General features: G+C 42.3%; 2 protein-coding genes across 2 annotated transcripts in view; both read right to left on the bottom strand.

Annotated features, from left to right (window-relative positions):
- Positions 1 to 20219, bottom strand: part of TRIM37 (tripartite motif containing 37) — a 55886-nt gene that overhangs the window by 20677 nt on the left and 14990 nt on the right. The window contains exons 6-17 of the mRNA XM_056865502.1: positions 18824 to 18946; positions 15767 to 15890; positions 14232 to 14299; positions 13084 to 13208; positions 11651 to 11701; positions 10633 to 10714; positions 9605 to 9681; positions 8149 to 8328; positions 6855 to 6969; positions 6106 to 6318; positions 3916 to 4052; positions 2437 to 2531 (exon numbers count right to left, since the gene is read on the bottom strand). Of these exons, the coding sequence (XP_056721480.1) occupies positions 2437 to 2531; positions 3916 to 4052; positions 6106 to 6318; positions 6855 to 6969; positions 8149 to 8328; positions 9605 to 9681; positions 10633 to 10714; positions 11651 to 11701; positions 13084 to 13208; positions 14232 to 14299; positions 15767 to 15890; positions 18824 to 18946 (1390 nt within the window). The remainder of the gene's footprint in view (positions 1 to 2436; positions 2532 to 3915; positions 4053 to 6105; positions 6319 to 6854; positions 6970 to 8148; positions 8329 to 9604; positions 9682 to 10632; positions 10715 to 11650; positions 11702 to 13083; positions 13209 to 14231; positions 14300 to 15766; positions 15891 to 18823; positions 18947 to 20219) is intronic.
- Positions 471 to 20219, bottom strand: part of SKA2 (spindle and kinetochore associated complex subunit 2) — a 56378-nt gene continuing 36629 nt past the window's right edge. The window contains exon 6 of the mRNA XM_056865501.1: positions 471 to 481. The gene's annotated coding sequence lies outside the window, so the exon portion shown is untranslated. The remainder of the gene's footprint in view (positions 482 to 20219) is intronic.

Genomic DNA, 20219 nt, shown 5'->3' with positions numbered 1-20219 from the left:
TTATACTTCTAGAACAGCTCGTCAAAGAACAAGGAACACTAGGTCTGTTACATTAAGTGATTCTGCAGTCCCTAACTTGCTTTAAAGGGTGCAAACCTTGAATCTAGTAGCAATCACTCACTAGTTCTGAAACTGGCCTTGTTTTTATGAAGAAGAAGAAGAAGAGTTGGTTTTTATACAATGACTTTCTCTCCCACTTAAGGAAGAATCAAACCGGCTTACAATCACCTTCCCCTCCCCACAACAGACACCCTGTGAGGTAGACGGGGCTGAGTGTGACTAGCCCAAGGTCACCCAGCTGGCTTCATGTGTAGGAGTAGGGAAACCAACCCAGTTCACCAGATTAGACTCCGCCGCTCATGTGGAGGAGTGGGGAATCAAACCCAGTTCTCCAGATCAAAGTCCACCACTCCAAACCACCACTCTTAACCACTACACCATGCTGGCTCTCTGGTTCCATTCCCTTTTCTCACAATCTTTTCTGCATTTTCTAGTATCTCCATGCATCAAGAAATTAATCTTTATCTTGCTCCCCCCCGAATAATTTCTTCCAGAGGCCCTTTTATCTAGAGCCACAACCTCAAACTAAACAGATACGTTAAACATGATGTTTGTGAATAAGATCCTACCCTTTGAGGCTTCCATGTGCCCAGCGTCTCGTTTAAGCTGGGCTCTCAGCTGCTTTGTGTTTCATTTTGGCATGACAGGCCCAGAGAGCAAAGTCTCCCCAGATAGGCACTGCACTGGCGCACTAAGGCCACATGAGCAGCTGCAACACACACGTAGCAGACCACGTTAAACGAAATGCTGGGCATGCATAAAATCATTATACGGGTAAATTTTTCTCACCTGACATTCAATTAATCAAAATTAATTAAGGGATGAAGGAAGGGAATAAAAAAAATCCTGTAAAACCATGCTGGGGCATTCCATGTAGGACAAGGGATGACATACACATCTACTGCGTCAACAAAACACAGAGGAATGCCGTCAAACTGGAGGCCAGCCCGAGGAAGAGTTTAGCAGCACAAAGTAGTAACAGAAAGTCTTTCCATTCCAATTGTTTGGTTGTTTACAACTTCAGGACACCACAGGCATCACCACAGAAACATTGGACACTGGCTTGCAAACAGCCATGTGCTTCTAGTGAACAAGAATTGCCTTCGGGAAGCCAAGCAAAGGAGTTTTGTAAGTGGGGGGGGAGGAAGTATTCTCTATTAGGCCAGATACACTTCAGCTGTGTGTGGGCAGAAGGGGTAGCAGAACTGTATGGGTTAAAAGGCTCTGTGGACTTACACCATACATAGCCTAAAATCCCCACTTAGCTTTCTGCCCTCTTCCCTCTCCTATACCACACCTTACCAAGTATTACCCCTGACGGCAGAATCCTTCTATTAGTATGCAGCAGAGAAGCATTTTGCTTGCTGTGCAGAAGAAAGTGACTGAGAGGTATTTAGCCGGACTCGCCATTTAAGTCCAACTTAAAAAGAGATCCCAGCACCCATGTAAAGCTCCCTGCCAAAGCAGGCAAATTGGAACAAGTAATTCAAACACTGGGAGATTCCTTTGGGTGGGCTACGGGCATCACTAAGGATTTTACTGACAGCAACACTAAAAGGAGAAAAAAACCAGAACACATAGTCACTGTCTTCTGCACATATTACACCCCTGTCTCGGCTCCAGTAAAGGGGGTGGTATTAATCAGTTAAATATGAATTAATTTCCTGGCTTAGAACAAATTCCATCAGAGGTATAATTTACCTGTCGTATGCCAGTGATTGCTATCTGAGCCACAATAGGGTTTAGACAGTTAAGAGAACTGCAATATAAACTCATCAATGTCTCCCCTACAGAATAATAGGCAGATCTTTGCAACAACATTTCCCAATAGATCTTGCCAGCGCTGACATTTCGAGTTCCAATTTAAAAACAAGTCGTCTGCGATTCTGAGTCCCAGTAACACTATGAATCTGCATCTGAATCAGTCAAACTTGAAATGCAAGGAACTATTCATTTACTCACAAGCTTCATCTCTTCCCCGGCAGTTAGCAAATTTAAACCATACAGTGTATTTACTGCATACAAGAAAACGCGTCACATCTTATGAGGGCAAGGAGATATTACTCAAATTGAAAATGACACTGACTGGTTCTAATTTTAGAAAGAAGTATTTTAGAAGAAACACACTGGGAACTGCTGGTATTCCACTAATGTGCTTAAAACAAAAAGAGTCCAGCTGCAAGCATTCTACATCTTGCAGCCAATGAGAACACTGCCCTACATTGCAATAATCACTACACAGTACATGATGCAGCAGTTCCAAAAATAGAAAATCCTGCAGAATACACAGCTCTGTGTTGCCTCTGCCATGAAACTGAGAGCCAGGAGAATGAGGGAGATCAGGCTCCACACCAAGAAAATGGTCTTCCCACATACCTGATGCGCCAGCCACAGCACAAGCTGCTTCCTCCATGAGGTTTCCTTCCTCCAACTCCATGTGGTTGCTGTATTCCACATCATTCTCTCCAGACCTTACAAGCAAGGTGAGAAAATGGGGCGGGGGGGGGGGGGGCGGGACACAACAAGCTCACACATTTAGTCTCCCATCTCAAAGGTATTATTCCAAATAGTTTCATGGATTCTACACTGCACAGACAACGTATTTGTTGCTATTGTATGAATCTGGCCAATTCAAACATGGCTGGGATGTCCACTCAACACTTATTAAGGTTAAGACTGGCCCATCTAGCTCAGCAGCATGTTTCATGAAGTGGCCAGTTCCTCAGGAGAGCAAACAGGGCAGAGACCAAGGCCTTCCCCTGATGCTGCCTCCTAGCACCAATATTCAGAGGTCTGCTGCCTCTGAATATGGAGATTTCTTTCAGTCACCATGGCTAGTAGCCATTCATGGATCTCTCCAAGAACCTGTCTAACCCACTTTTAAAGCCATCCACGCTTATGGCCATCACTACACAGCTGACTACTCATTGACTAAAGTATTTCCTTTTGTCTGTCCTGAACATGTTACCCATAAGCTTCATTGGGTGCCCCAACTGCTAGTATTATAAGAGGGAGAATCTTCTCTATCCATATTTGCCACCCCAAGCATAATTTTATAAACCTCTATTATGTCCTCTCCTCATTTGTCTGTTTTCTACACTGATAAGTCCCAGACTCTTTAGCCTTTCCTCACAGGAACGGTGCTCCAGCCCCTTAGTCATTTCGGCTACCCCCTTCTGAGCTTTTTCCAGCTTCCACTCAATAACAAGAATCTTAGACTTAGTCTAGACAAGCAGCAGAACAAGGTGGCAAAACCCTGAGGTGGTCAAGGTGGACTGTAACTAAGTCAGGCAGATGATACTATTTCAAATGCTAACCCAAGATGGAAAAAACATTCCTGCAAGTTAAAATATTAAAATTAGAGGAAAAGCCATCATAACTTGCTTCTTGAGATCCTAGTTTTCTTCAATCAGGGAGTTTTTTGTTTTGTTTTGTTTTGTTTTTACTTAGGGGAGCATTAAAAAACATGATCCACCCACCTGCAATGTGAAACAGTACAATCCACCCCAGAATGCATTCCCCTCTCTGCATGCAAAGACTAGGCCTCAGACAGTAAGAGCCAACACCATTGAATAATAATGTGGATAAACATATACTACATAGATGAGATAGAGAGAAAATCTTCCCTATTTCCTCGGACACAACACTTTATCTGTGGAGCTGTTTAGACTGTGAGAGCAAGTGGTCCAAAGACACCTGAGTTCCTCTGCTGAACCTGTGCAGATCTGGCCCTGCAAGCTGCCTGGCAGATGCATGAGCTTACATTCATATGAATGCAGCTCCTCATTCCATGACAATGGACACAGCTGCCAAGGAGATGAACAGTGAACAGAAAACATTCTTGCAGTCACTTACATGGTCTCTTCATCGATATCATTCTCCTCTGTGTTGCTGGTGGCTGTTGAACTAGCAGAAGAACTGCTGCCATCCAGGTGGTTCATTTCATCCTCCCCAGCAACATCAACATCCAGATCTCCATCTGAGAGCTCATGCTGTAGTCAAGGCATGCAAAAACAAACAAACAAAGTAGCTGAAATAATTTAGTATGAAGGCTCAGCTTTAGAATATCCAGAAGTTACTTTGGTTAGCAGCACTATGCAAGTGATTTCTTCCGTAGACCCTGCCAATGCGACTAGTCTTCCACTTTTGCAATATAATGCAGTGGAATAGAATCTGGAATCCAAAAAACAAACAAACTAGTAACTTTTATAATGGAGGAAGAAGAAAGGGAAGATCCAGGACCCAAATGATTCCAAACTATTGTCCATGGGTATTGGAGACATTTGCCAGGACAACCCCCTTAAATGTTGGAGTCTAAGTACCCTTGAACACATGAATCTGCCTTCTACTGAATCAGATCCTTGGTCCATCAAAGTCGATATTGTCTACTCCGACCAGCAGCGGCTCACCAGGGTCTCAGGCAGAGGTCTTTCACATCACCTACTTGCCTAGTCCCTTTAACTGGCGATGCCGGGGATTGAACCTGGGACCTTCCAAGCAGATGCTCTACCACTGAGCCACGGCGCCTCCCTCTGTTTGTATACTGTTTGTGTACTCTGTTTGTATACTGCCTTTCTCCCCAATGGGGACCCAAAGTGGCTTATACTGCTTGACACCATTAAGACAGAATATGATAAATACCAGTTTAAGCCTCTTCTGATCATGGGTTGAAAGAACAGTATAATTAGGTTTGCATAACATCACTGTAATACTGTGTTAAGATTTAAGATGAACTAGAGCAGCGGTTCCCAAACTATGCTCCAAAGAGCACTTGGTGCTCTGCGAAATATCTCCCAGTGCTCCGTGAAGAGATTGGAAAGAAAAATACTACTGTCATTTGGTTTAATATATAGGTGCTGTGTGAAAATTAGTGCATGACGAATTTCTCTCCTGAAATGTGCTCCATGACTCAAAATTTCGGAACCACTGCACTAGAGTATCTTCCCAGAGATTATTATGTAGTTGATGTATGCCAGATTGGGTCTGACCTGCCATCATCATCAATAAATGGCTGCCAAAGAATGAACAATAATCCTGCCATTGACTGACCTCCGGGAAGCTTCATCTGATGTGCTATAAGAGAAACTAACACATTTCAAACCCTAGTCATACCATAGTTCCAGTTTAAGTTTTCTGACAGACTTACTGTTTTGTGACATTTAACAATGTTTATATTGCACCTTAGTGCTGAATAAACTCAGCCCTCCAAGCAGCTAATATAAAAACAAAACAATATACTGGATAAAATAAGGGAAGACAAAACCAAAGCACAGCAAAATATATCATGAGCCCAAAACAATTCATAACAGAATTTTTTTATAAAGCGCTAAATCTGAAAATGAGGCAGCCCTGAACAGAAAAAAAGCAACACAAAATTAGACAATAAAAGAAAATATGCTTAGAGATAGCAACATTAGAAATCTTCTGAGAGAGAAAACCCACACACAGATTGCAAAATTGGAAACCCCCAAGCCCTGCCAGCCAGCCAGTCCGACTTCCATCACAGGTAATAGGCAGAGAATACCAACTAAAAGGAGCATGTTCCCAACTGTGACACGTATGCCTTCTTGCCAGAAGTAGCCTGAAAACTCCTCTTGCTTCTTTCTGTGGCCAGTTTTGATTCTGCCTTCAACAGGACATACAGAGGGCAAGCGGAAGGAGCTTCCCTCCTTGAAGTCAGGTGCTGGCATAAAGCAAGAGGCTGCCATGACTGCCAAAATACAAGTATCAATCCAACTCCCTTGCTATCTTTATTGACTAAAGCACAGAACAAAGGGAATCATATCTCCATGGGGGGAGGAGCCTCCCTGAAAATAAAAAGTAGGCACACCAGTAACAATGTTCTAGTTTAGCTCCTTCGAGGCTGTGCTAATTTCCCCACTTATTGATGCAAGGAATCTTAAAAATAATTAACCGCTCGCTCCTGGTCTGAAGTAGTCCGGTCCATTCTACCTCCTCAACATTCTGCCACCTCATTCTGTTGAATGCATAGAACAGCCTTAAACTTGCCAGGAATCTTGGGGGCAAAGATACAAGGGCTCTTACATTAAAGTCTTCATAATGCACTTTCTCCTCTTCTTCGTCCTTGGCATCTCGGGGACCTGCTGTCGCAGCCACAGTCTCAAGACGCACTTCTGAGTTTGGTCCAGACTTTTTGGGTCTTGCTTCTGGGCAGTCATCGCTCTGTGGGCTGAGGTGAGAGTCTGGAGGAGACATGCCATGGGCTTTCTGGGTACGGGACAGCTCGATTGCAAGCCTCTTAACGTTTTAAACAGAAAAACAATAAAACACATTAATACATAACAGAGATGAAGAATTGCTAAAGCAATAGCAGATTAATATAATGCTAGAACAACCATTCCCAAAGGTTGCTTGATGGCAAACATACGAGTATACCATGAGAAATGGATTAAGCAAAACAATTAAAGGCTCATGTGAGCACCATCTAAAGAGGAGGATGACCACTGCATCTCTGCATGATTCAATGCAGTCTTTGCTCAAGGAAGGTACTTTTGCTAAGTCTCTGCATTGGGCGTAACTGAAAGAGCCAGCGAACAAGGAACAGGAAAAGCTACATACGGAGTAGCCAGTGATCCATGTACTCCAAGTGTGAAAATGTGACTTTAATTCAGAAGAAAAGCATGCCTTAACCAAAGGTTGAGGGGACAAAAAAAAGAAAGACAAATGGAGTGACACTGTTGCTCAACAATGCACCAGCCCAACGAATCTGCTATGCTAACCAATATCTTAAACTGCTCTTAAGTTTAGCATTTGCATACCACTCTGCTGCTTACCTCTTTGAGATTATTTATTTGTTGGACATTGCTTGCCTGAGCAGCTTCTAGCTGAGAAATGTACCAGTGCTGGTCCCGACATTTCTGGAAGAAGGTAGGTGAACGCACCTGGAACCTTTAGAGAAGTGGTCATGAAGAATGGAGGGGGGTGCCAAACAGATTTCAAAAAACTCAAAAAAGCCCCATGCCAGAAGAATTACTACACCTAATATTAGTGAGTGGTTCTCATGCCAATCACAAAAACAGCAAAATCAGGACACCCATAGATATGGTAGGAATCTCTATTTGTTCAGGGGACACCCCCTCCCCAAAGTATGCAGAAAGAAAAAGAATACAAATCTTTCAACTATTATGACTGTGAACAAATATGGAATATTAAAAACACTGAAAATCAGTGCGGCGGGAAGGGGGAATGCTCGTACCAATGTTGCTAAAGCAGAACTCTGGGTATCAGAAACCATATTCCCTACCTTCATCTTATTTATCTCTAAAATTTAGATCTGCAGTTTGAAAAATAATAAAATCAACAAGCTAAGGATGGAAAGGGGCATATATTGTTTACTGAGACATTCCTGTTTCTAATATGCTACCACCATAAGGAGCAGAAAAAATATTACAGAAAGCCTCTTTATACCGAGCTCTAGCATGTGTTTAGTAGATTTTGAATTTCCATAATTTATTCAGTACTTGAGAGATCATCAAGAAGAAGAGTTGGTTTTTATATGCCAACTTTCTCTACCACTTAAGGCAGAATCAAACCGACTTACAATCAACTTCCCTTCCCCTCCCCACAACAGACACCCTGTGAGGTAGGTGGGGCTGAGAGAGCGTGACTTGCCCAAGGTCACCCAGCTGGCTTTGTGTGTAGGAATGGGGTAACAAATCCAGTTCACCAGATTAGCCTCCACCTCTTATGTGGAGGAGTGGGGAATCAAACTCGGTTCTCCAGATCAGACTCCACCGCTCCAAAGCAACGTTCTTAACCACTACACTACGCTGGCTCTCTCTACACAGATATAGAGGCAAAAAGCACATTTAATTTATAGATAAGCTAAAGGGCAGGTGATTTAGTCAGCCAAAATCCTTTAAATCCTCTGACACTTATGCTAACAATTAAGCAGAATCCCTCTAGCAGCATACTATCACCCCCATAGCACTAGTTCTAGAGGTCATAACTGCTCTCATGGCCCATATGAAGTATGGGCTTGAAGTACCCACTGCCCCAACAAGACTTACTGTGATGCTTCTGCATCACTAACAGACTACTTCCCAATTCAGTGACATGTTCCCTTACCTTAATATGACCGTGTCGTTTTGCCTGTTAAGGTAGCCTTCATTCGCAAGCAAGTCCAATCGAAAGAACCTGTTGTAACCCCAGCACTCCCCAACTTCAAAATCAGATGCAAATTCTCGAATGATGTTTTTAGCAGGATCATTTGTTGACTGATGGACCATTTCCACACGGTACTCATACCTAAAAATAAAGAACACACACCATGAGCAGATGGAAGTCCAATCTGCTTATAGTCCAGAACAATTCTCAAGAAATGTGTTTTTGTATGAAATAGGAAGCATTTTTAGTGAAGAGTTGGTAAACAGTTATTTTTTAACTGTAATTTGAATGTTCAATCCAAATATTCTGCTTATCAAGCTGAATTTTGCAAAATGACCTAGAAGAGTTGAAGTAAACGGCATTCACATGACAAGTTTAAATCAGAACTCAAAAGGTTAAAGTTCAGATTCATAGACTAGCACAAGTTTCACCCTGCACATTTCAAAATTAAAATTTAGGTTAACCTCATTTTATCAATGGCTGGACCTGTTTTGCAGTTTTTGGTATCAATGTATGCATCTGCCCAAGGCAGGGTTTCCCAACAGGGTGCCTGCAAAGTGTTTTTAGAAAGTAGGAGGGACCCCATTTTTTGTGAGATGGGGTTCCTGCCCAGTAGGGCTTCTGATTGGTGCACAGATTAAAATAATGCTGCTTTGGTGGCAGCTGCCATCACAGTGTTGGTTTTATTCTCTCTCACTCTTTCCCAGTGTATTTTTTAGAAATTACTCCTCTTGTCCCCTGCACATGGGCATCCTCTGTGCGTGTGGCCAATCTGTGGTTGGCTCCACCTCCTATGATGGCCATTTTGTGGTTGCACTCACCACCTTGTGTTAGAATTCAAAAGATGCCCACAGGCTTCAAAAGGTTGGGAGACTCCTGGCCTAAGGGATATACACTTCATGCATCTAACGACCTGACCTCTAAAGCAAAAACAAACAAACAAAATACACAATAAATTTCATTAGCCTGTAAAGGTGCCACTAGATTCTTGTTTAATTTTGCCACTACATACTAATATGACTGCCCACCTGGAACCATCACTTATCTAGAGGCAGTGAGTTCTGCAAGTTAATACATCATGTGAAGATGTACTCTCCTCTGTCAGTCTTAAATCTATTGTCCATCAAGTTAATTGGATACCACTCCTGCCCTAGTTGTAGTATTTGGGGCGAGGGAGGGACATTCTATCCATTTTCTCTATACCACACATTATTTTATAAGCCTCTAGCATGCTCCCACCCTGCCCTCCATCCAAAACTGAAAAGCCCTAAACTCCTTTAAAACCTTTCCTGGAAAAGTGCTTTAAAGGAAAGGTGCTCCAACCCCTGACAGCCCTTGTGAGCATTCTTCCCAGTTCTGCAGTACCATCGAGATTAATGCACAGAGTGCAAGAGAAACAGCTAGCCATTTTCCTTACTTGGATGTTTCTGGCAATCCAGCAGAAAGCTCAAGAAATACAGACAAATAGTAGCCTCGAACAACTCCATTTCCATCCTTTAAAGACAAAGAGTTAACACAAACTAATTTGTTAGAAAGTGTCCAGTGGATGTGAAAAAATATATATGTTGTATTACAGTTTCCCCAAACTGAGAACATATCTGAAGTAGATTTTTGCCTAATGCACGGTTGCAGGGAGCTTAACAGACATAGAATTCTCTTGGTACCAGGGTTGCTGGGGGTGGGGGGAGAGACTATGGGTCAAAATTTTAGGGGCCCAGATGTTGAGGAATAGTTGCAAAATCTATGCTAATCATCTGTCTGGTATGCATTCTTCTAAATCTAAAGGCAACAGAGGCAGAGGTAACCTTTGTCTGGGAGCCCACAGCTGCATGCTTCACCCCAACCCTTCCCACTCATGCTTGGACGCCAATATCAATGGACCTCAGAATTACCCCCTTCAGGAAACCATCTTCCCACTGAGCCCCTTCAAAGCCCCTCTGCCACTTCATTCTCCAACTGCATTGTGACTATCCACACGTACACCCCCAGTTCTCTAAAACTGGTAGCTTGGGATTTTTTAAAAATGGAATTTGTAGAGCTACCTTGGCAAGGCACTCCCCCTCCCCCCTCAACTTACAGACTGGCCACTAACTAACAGACCAAGATATTCTAGAACAGGTTTTTCTAAGCAAAACAAAATTGCGTTTCTGTGTACTTCCCTCCTGCTTGTGGTGTTTTGAAAGAAATTCTTACTCCCAAGCTTCAGAAAGAACCCTTTTAGTAGGTATTCCACAAATCTATGGCTGCCCTATGAAAGTAAAACTCTGATGCCCATCAACATGGGATGTCATCCTACATTATAAATGCAAGCATTTCTTAACTAATATTTGTCTTTAAGAATATAATGCTCATTAACATGACGCTGCAGGTTAGAAAATATTGTAATACAGTGGGAGAGGAATTCACAGGTAAAACATTTTTATTAATACCACCAACGGAACTCACTGGATAAACCTTTAGCCTCCAGCATAGCCCAGAAACTTGAAGAGGTGGACTGTACACGGGATCTGCCCTCTGGCGCAAAGTGCTGTAGAGAAAATCGAAAGAAATATCCAATGAAGAGATTAAAGTAAGGCCCTCAGGACAAAATGGAGATGGACAACTTTAAGGAATGATTGCCTCTTAGCATATTCTTTCCAACCTCGAAATTAAGAGTTATTTCCCCAGAGTCATTCTTCCATCACACACTATAAAATTACTCCTTTCCATTATTCAACATTACCCTTTCTTATTATATTGTGATCCATCACCTATCATTTCCCAAGCCTTCTGCCATCAACTCCCTCACCTTTCTCAAAGCCATGCACACATTATCCTTCCTCCTAATTCCCCCTCCACTCCCTCCCTAAACTTTGTCTGCTTTCTCTGAACACTGCAATTGTATAAGTGGGATTTCCCCTGAATTTACTGTGCCACCAGACAAAACTAAGTCCTTTTGGTATAAAATCGTCACCCTCGAATTCTCCCTGCAGGGAAGTAGTTTGTTATTTGCAGAGAGAGGCACTCTTTATTTGCTTAAAAAGCACTCTCCAGCTAGGCAGCTGTTAAAAGTAAAACACAGTCCCAGCAAACAGGATATGGAAAACACAATTTTCAAAGACTGACAATGGCTTCTGGAACAGATTTTGGGACTGTGGGATCGGTTCACTCCAGACTGAACCAATTCTTCTCCTCCATCTGTAAAAATGAGCTGATGACATGAACCTAACTGGAGGGTCACATATGATTGACTGATTCTGCTCAATTTTTCAATGTGCCAGTTTCAGAAACAATGGCACAAAGAGTGAGTGCATAGGGGGAGTTTCCTTGTATAGAAATGTATAGCACATCCTAATTCATTTGTTCTAGGGGTGATATGCCAGCACTGCCTATCATTTCTAAGGCTTTGGCCTGCCTCACACTTTGCCCCTGAACTACATCTGTACAAGTAAAAAGTTCAAATTCACCTAAACAACGTTCCTACCTGAAATTCTCCAAGACAAAGGTAGTGGAATCATAGGCTGGTACTAACTCACTGCAGAGAGAAAAGGAGATGATGAGCAAGACAAGTATTAATACAGTGAGATCTCCAGGTGTCACTGAAACATGAGCAGGTAAACAAGTTGTGGCCCTCTGAACGTACACCCAGAAAACTAAGAGATGCTTCAAATTTATCCACAATACTGTTAATGAATTACATTTTTTAGGCTGTCTGTCATGATGAGACAGCAGTATACACCCACCCCTTCTGTAGATCATGCTATCAAACAGAATACAGACTTAGGCAGGCAGGATCAGATACCAGACAAGTCCAGTTCAGTTGTTCCCTTCTACCTGCAGGGGGGGGGAGGTCACAGCCTGAGGCATGCTCACAAACTCTCCCAGGATACATTCCTATGGCAAAAAAGATCTGAGCAGGCCTCAGGTCAGACATACATAAACAGCATCCCAATATTATGTTTCAGTTTTTATCCGTGCGACTGCCACATTAATTCAGAATAAACATTTGACTGTCTCACCCAGGTAAGCTTGCTATTGGACTGAACAGGAAGCCTTTTTTTTTTTTGCTCAGAGCATACAGATGATGAGCCATGGCTAAAGCTTCACTTATTCAGATGTGATGACATCTTTATGACTGGGATACCTTGATCAGTGCACCATAGTAGGCAAGATGTCCAACATCTCCCCATTCAAGAGGGTTTTACAAAAGAAATTAATTTTTTAGATTTATTGAAGCCTAAAATTGAAAGGGAAAACCTAGATGGTGTTCATATAAGTAAACTTCATATTTTATAAACACCATTTATTTAGTCATAAAGATTGTTATACTGATATATATTTGTATAATGGTACAATTGCAATTCTGGATTTTAATGGATTTAGACCACTGAAGAAGGCCACATGGCCGAAAAGCGTATGGTCCTAGTTTTGGTGTAATTGTCAGGCTGTAATTTTGTGTCTAATTGTGCTTAAGTAAATACTTATAATAGAAATATAGAGGCTATAGCAGGGCTGTATACAAGTTGTTGATTTTTGTCTGTAATAAATTCATCATATGTAATAAATTAATCATACATAATTACATAAGATCATTTGCACTTAGTATTAATTTTGGCCCTTATGTATGTCTGTTCTTGACCTTAGGGTACTTAATTCTAAAGCACGACTTCTTCTACCCAGTTCACACAGGACGTGTCACCTGCCCAGGAACTATGCACACATGACCTGACCCACAGCCCCCAATGTAGAGGGACAACAATCACTTACACACATTGGACTCTTCAGACATCACCTTCCACGTGTGGACGTGGGGCACACCACACACCGCTGGGAGGCTTGTGTAAACCAGGCTTGTTAATTGCTTTTACAACATTCTCCAAGATGGAGCAAGCTTGTCAGGGGCCACTGAGACTGTACCTCGTAAAATCTGGAGGGACAGGAGTGGTGACAAAAGAGGCCATGGGCTTCCTGTGCACCTGCTGGAACATCATCAAGATCTCGGAGCTTTTCAGTATCAGTTCACTTTTACTGCATGAGCGTAGCTGAAATGAAGGAAGTGGAACTTAATATTAAGTTAGGCAACAGTTTAAGAAGTTTTAATATATTTGTGCTTACACTAGATTCCAGACGAAACAGTAGCAGAAATTATAGGCATAGTCCGTACTCCCTTTCATCGACGATTATGCCCATGCAAAACAGAGAAAGTGGAAACAACAGAACATGTTCTGCTGCAATGTCCCTTCTACAACGATATAAGATCGCAGTACATTCTCCCCGTATTGTCATCCTTTCCTGGGAGATTGGAAGAAGCTAAACTTTCCCTTCTCTTAGCAGACTCCTCTTGGGAGATAACCACTCAAGTAGCCAAATTTTGCCTTCAGTCTAGTGGGATTTGTAAACGGCTGATTGAAAACCTTTCCCTATAGAAGATCTTTCCTCTTCTTCAAATCATCCCTCCCAAAACCATCAACTTTTATTATTTTAATTTAACTTTAATTTTTATTCAGAGTTGATATTGTATCGAAATAAAAATTTGATTGATACAGGCATAGAGGGCTTGGGATGTCTAACACAGTGATACATAAACACTTAAAAACTTAGTAGGAAGGTGGTTATTTCAGGCTTTATTTCATATTCATGAAATTGTGATTTATAAGCCTCCTTGAGCTATGACAAAAGGTGGGACATTATTTTATTTAATTAATAATAAATACAACAAGCATCAATCTCCTAGAAAGGGTAGTTGGGCAGATATAGTGGCCCATATTTTGCCAAGTAAGATACTTTAGTATTATCCGACTTCACCTCAGTTTGATGACGGAAGAAGGCACAAGTATTGGTCTGGCACACCAAACACACACATGCTATCTTTGGGGGGGGGGGAATCCAAATAACTCATCTGAAACCTCTGAACACAGTAGCTCACAAGGAGAAAATGCTTCTCAGAATTTGCATGTAGAACTAGTTTCAAACCAATTCAAGTTCACATGACAAGGAGGAACAGACAGATGCAAGCAGGCGAAACTTCCTCAGCTAGCTTTAAAATCATTCTCGGTTCTTGTTACCTGGTGTTCTACTTCTTGCAGCAGGGACTCTAGGAGTTCCGTTTCTTGGGTGAGTGAAGTCTTTTGCCCTATAGTCAAAGAACAAACAGAAAATGAAGATTTTTATGATGGTATTCTTCAAACTGTAACTCGTTTGAAGCACTGTTCTTTACCCCAACAATATGTTTAGCCTGCAGAGGAGAAGACTGAGAGGGGATATGATAACCATGTTCAAGTACTTGAAGGGCTGTCATATAGAGGAGGGTGCCGAGTTGTTTTCTGTTGCTCAAGGTCGGACCAGAACCAAAGGGTTGAAATTAAATCAAAAGAGTTTCCGTCTAGACATTAGGAAGAATTTTCTAACAGTTAGAGCGGTTCCTCAGTGGAACAGGCTTCCTCGGGAGGTGGTAAGCTCTCCTTCCCTGGAGGTTTTTAAGAAGAGGTTAGATGGCCATCAGTCAGCAATGCTGATTCTGTGACCTTAGGCAGATGATGAGAGGGAGGGCATCTTGGCCATCTTCTGGTCGCTAGGGGTGTGGAGGGGGGAGGTGGTTGTGAGTTTCCTGCATTGTGCAGGGGGTTGGACTTGATGGCCCTGGTGGTCCCTTCCAACTCTATGATTCTAAGAATATGTAGGGAAAATGTGAAAATTACAACGGTGTGTGCTTAGACTGGACACTGATCAATTTACCCAGAAGTGCCTAAGAGTGCAGCAAAACTTTTGGGTTGGCTTCATTTCGCTGACCAACTGACCAATTAAACTCTGAACAGCACAGAGAACAATGGCTTTGAAGTTAAAGTACATGCTTTGTTTTAGAGAAGGTGTGCAAGTGTGTGTCACAGAAGGCATCATCTTCGAACAGGCATTCCTTCCTGCAAGAGAAAAAAATGGGGAATGCCTCTGAAGATAGTGTTTGCCAGCCATCGGGAGATATTACAAATAGCTGCATTAAAAGAATTTTGCTAAAAAATAATAATTTTTCTTCAAAATTTGCCAACCAATTAATGGGGAACACCAAAGTTTTTTTTAAAAAAACCCCCACTGATCATTGATTTAAAATTGTTACCCTGTTAACCATGTTTTATTGGATTTGTTTTTCAATTGTCCCCACCCAATTCTAGAACTTAAAGATGCATATTAGAGACCTTGTATAGCCTAATGGTTAAAGCCCATGAGTTCAAAGTCTCTGATAGGAGTCTCAGTTCAATCATGAACTCACTGGGTGGGCTTCCAAGCTACTGTTGCTGAGCCCCAACATACAGTTTACAGATAATGCTGGATTATTAATATGGTTGTGCTAAGGATTACCAAAATAACATAAGGAGGTCTTAATTTTAACAACAGAGCTACACAAATTCTGCTGTACTGTTCAACTATTAATTTAGTTTCTCTCAGGCTTCAGCTGGGTGCTTTTCTTTATTCTAACTGCTGCTGTCTCAGAACATCAGGGGGGCTGACCAATCTATATCTTAATTTTATCCCCAAAGGAAAATTTTACTTAGATCAAGGTTCCCCCAATCTAAAAACCAACAAAGAGCAAAAATAATAAGCCTACCCATTAGTGTTATAAGTTTGTTCTTCAGCTGAGTGTCTAACCTAGCAATCATCATCTCCACTGCATTTCTGATTTCCCGAACACGCTCATCTTTTGCACTGCGCACAGCTTCTACATTCCTTTCCTGAAAGACACATGCAGTATTAATTTACTTCTAGCCAGCAATGCCTGTATTCATTTAGACAAGAAATAACTTCAATGAAAATTTACGGATTGCCCTATATTGTAGTAGTCCTTATTACAGTAAAGGGCTCCCTGTGACAATAATTGTTAAATTAATTTATTCTTATTTGTTTAGAAAAATGTTATGCTGCCCTCCAAAGAATCTGCTTGAGAGGGCTTACAAAGTAAAACAATATAAAATGCCATAACAATTGTTCACAGTTAAAAAGCAATTTTAAATCCCAGGACTAAAAACCCAGCCACAGCATAAAACATTGGGCAGCTTAAAATGAGCCTCAAAACACTTGATACTAGAAGAAGATTGTTTTAAAAAACCTGTAAAAGATTAATTAAAAGCCTAGGAAAAAAGGAAACATTTCAGCTTGGCACTTAAGAAAGTAGGGTAAATGTTAGGCAAGCCCCAGAGGGAAGAACATTCCACAAGGAAGGTACCACTGCTAAGAAGCCCGTCACTGGTTGCCACCTGCCTTACCTCAGAAGACAAAGGCACAGAGAGCAGGGCTTGCAAGGAAGATCTTAGCTGGCTGGCTGGCTAGTATGGGAGGAGGCAGCCCTTCAAGAACCTGGGTCCCAAGTCATTTAGGGCCTTATACGTACGAACCAGCACTCTGCATTGTGCCTAGAAACAGGCGGTCAGTGCAGATTTTTCAGCACAGGGATGACAAGATCTCTGTATGTGACTTCTGACAGCAGCCTGGCTGCTGGATTTTGAACCACCTGAAGTTTCTGGCCCATTTTGTAAAGCAACCCCACATAAAAATGCATTACAATAATCCAATCTGGATGTGAACAGAGCATAGATCACCATGCCCAGATCACAACAAGGGCCACAGCATCTTAACAGTCAAAGCTACATGCCCTGGAGGAGACATGTGCCTCAACCATAGGCCAGGGTCCAACAGCATCCCCAAGCTATATACCTGCTCCTTCGGGGGGGATGGAGTTGCAACCCCCCTTGAGCAGATTTGCCATTGACCAACAGCATGTCAGTCTTGGCTGGACTGACCTTCAGTTTACTGGCCCTCCTTCATCCCCTTAGATTCCTCAGGCACCAGGTCAAGGCTTCCAGAGATCTACCCAACTCAGCTATTAAGGAAAAATACAGCTTGGTGTCATCCCCATATTGGCAGCATCTTACTCCAAGTCCCATAATGGTCTCTCCCAGCAGCTTCATGCGAATGCTGAACAGCATGGAGGACAACATGAAACCCTATGGGACCGCACAGAATAAATGCCCCAGGGCTGAGCAGCATTCTCCCCAGCACACCTTCAAGAGTCAGCTGGTCAAGTAACAGCTGCACCAAAGTACAGTGCCCCTCAATTCCAACCCAACCAGCCCCTCTAGAATGCCACCATCAAGAGGTTCGGGACAGTCAATGGGGACTTACTCTCCCTCTTGACCACCTGGCAAAGATCAGTCTGGATGATAAAGGTTATTTCCTTTCCAAACCCAGGCCTGAATCCAGACTGAAATGGGTCTAGATCATCCTTCCAGACACAACACAGGCAGGCTATCATCTAATCTTCATAAAAAAACATTACACACACTGTCTAGACAGAACATCAAAATCTCAAGCAGCAGACATGATCACATTCCCTAAGGCGCCCTCTGGTGACATAAAGAGAAAGGTACTATCATGCAGAACACTTTTCCGCTCATAAGTTTGCAGACTTTCTTTTCAGGCTCAACTATAATGAGACCTACAAAACAAAGCTGTCCATTACAAGCATAATAAAAACCCTGTTTTTGACCAATACTGTAGTTCCAGTATCAAAGAGTTATGCTGATATTCTCATGTTACAGAATGAACTGAAGGTCCTGGATGGAGAAAGAAACACTGGGGAATTTTCCTGACCTAAAATCCATTATAAAATCAACTCTTACAGCGTATTCCTGACTGGAATGCCTGTGCTGGGCTTAGGAGGCAATGCAGCACCAAAAAAATACCTCGGCAGGGGGAAAAAGGGGCATTCCCAAGCCGTAACGGCTCAGGAGGCTGCCTGTTGCTGGCCCCGGCCCCCAGCCAGCACCATGACGCCCTGGGAATGCCTCCCAGGACACCGCGACGACCCAGGGACGCCTCCCGGGACGCCACCGCGGCCTTTGCCGGTGTCCGGACATCATTGGCAGGATCCATTGGTGGTCGGTTGTAGTGCTGCCACGGCAGCCGCCAACCCTGCACGCCGGCGCTGGGGCCACAAACGCTGGCATGCGCTGCCCGGACACCGGTGCTGTGGGCTCTTGCGCTGGCAGAGGCCTTCGCCGGCCTCCAAAGGCCTTTGGTGCGGGCCGCCAGTGCATGTCAGGAATGCGCTGTTAGAGGACTGACCGCACCAATTTCTCCATCCTCCTCCATCCCCGTGCCCACTATACCTGGCAAGGTCCAGCCCTGCACCCCAGAGACAAAATCTGTGTGATACAGGTTGAGTATCCCTTATCCAGAATGCTTGGGACCAGAAGCCATCTGTATTTTGGATCTTCCTGTATTTTTGAATATTTTGGAATTTTTGCATATACATAATGTAATATCTTGGGGATGGGACTCAAGTCTAAACATGAAAATCATTTAAGTTTTATACACTCTTTATACACATCACCTAAATGTAATTTTAAACAATATTTTAAAATAATTTTGTTTACACTGAACCATCAGAAAACAAATTGGCTGAGGGCCTGTGAGTAATGCCTGCATGCCGGCTCAATAAGTCTGGTTTTTGGGTCAGTCCGGATATTGGATGTCTGGATAAGATATTCAACCTGTGTCTATGGATGGCGATTTTGATACCCCACCAATAGGCACTCAACCGTTAAGTTTGCTATTAAATGTGAAGATATACTAGTCCAAAATGAACGGGAAAGGGCTGCCCCCTTACCACTTCTTGCTCCAAACTGATCAGCTCCATGAGCCTCCGGCGAAGCTTTGCCACCTCTTCATTCACTTTTGTGACATGTTGTTCGTAAATTTCAGCTAATGGCTTAAATGTATGCCCCCCGTGCTATAAGAAAGAGACGCATATTTTAGCTTTATAATACCAGTTCAGAACAGGATGCTTCCTTTTGTCTTATTTCACAGAAAGTACTGCCTAAACAGTGTCTGATGCATTAGTATTCTTCCAGTCTCTTCCTGGAGGGAAGTGATTCAGAGTACAACACTTGCCAAAAATGAGATTCACAGCACAGTTCTTTAGCTAATTAAAAGAATCTGGCTGAACACTCAGAGCATGCAAACATTTAGAACTCTCATTCAGTAAGAGGGCCAAATTAAATACCCCAGGCATGCTTTAGAATGCAGGAAACCTAATTCACAGGCTTAAAGGACTTTTCTTCCTTGTCAAAGTAGAGTTTGCTCCATAAGAACATAAGAAAAGCCATGCTGGATCAGACCAAGGCCCCTCAAGTCCAGCAGTCTTTTCACACAGTAGCCAACCAGGTGCCTCTAGGAAGTCAACAAACAAGACAACTGCAGCAACATTGTCCCGCCTGTGTTCCACAGCACCTAATACAATAGGCATGCTCCTCTGATCCTGGAGAGAATAGGTATGCATCATGACTAGTATCCAATTTTACTAGTAGCCATGGATAGCCCTCTCCTCCATGAACATGTCCACTCCCCTCTTAAAGCCAAGTTGGCAGCCATCACTCCATGAAGAATAAATGTTTTTCTTTACAGCAGCAACTTAAAACACAGGAAAAACTACTAACTGCAACCATTATTAATATTATAATATCCTATAATAAACTAATTATTTTTAAAATTAAAAAGTTATGTTACAGTAGAAGATATTTCAACCTGAACTACTCCAAAATGGTACTTGTCCCATTTCATTTTTCACTCAGAATTCTCACTATCACAGTAACTTTCAGTTTGCAAATTTAAAGTTTACAAGAGCTGAAAAGAATGCAATTCCTATGCCTTCCACTTTCAAAGAGTTAGAGTGTTCTGCCCAAATTTAAATAATTTCTTATTCATAATCCAAACCGCTTCCAGGCTTTGACAAATTTTCTTTGGGTCTAGGAGCCAGCCCAAAAATTAGGAGCCAGGCTCATTCCTCAGCCTTTGGGTCTTGTGTTTTAATTACGGTACCATATTTTCTGATAATTTCTACCACAAAGCATAATCCTAAACTCTTCAAGGTTTCTTAATGTTTTTATTATAGCTATCATAAAAGTGTTGTAGTATATAAATCTAGGGTATCCCTGGCTGTCATCACAACAAAAAGCTAACCTTTAACTTTTAACACTACCTTTTCAGTTTCTCATCCTTTCATT

The sequence above is a fragment of the Euleptes europaea genome, chromosome 19 (genome assembly GCF_029931775.1).
Source record: "Euleptes europaea isolate rEulEur1 chromosome 19, rEulEur1.hap1, whole genome shotgun sequence".
Classification (NCBI taxonomy): Eukaryota; Metazoa; Chordata; class Lepidosauria; order Squamata; family Sphaerodactylidae; genus Euleptes; species Euleptes europaea.
The sequence above is the reverse complement of the archived record's forward strand: the minus strand, read 5'-3'. Positions and strand labels throughout refer to the sequence as shown.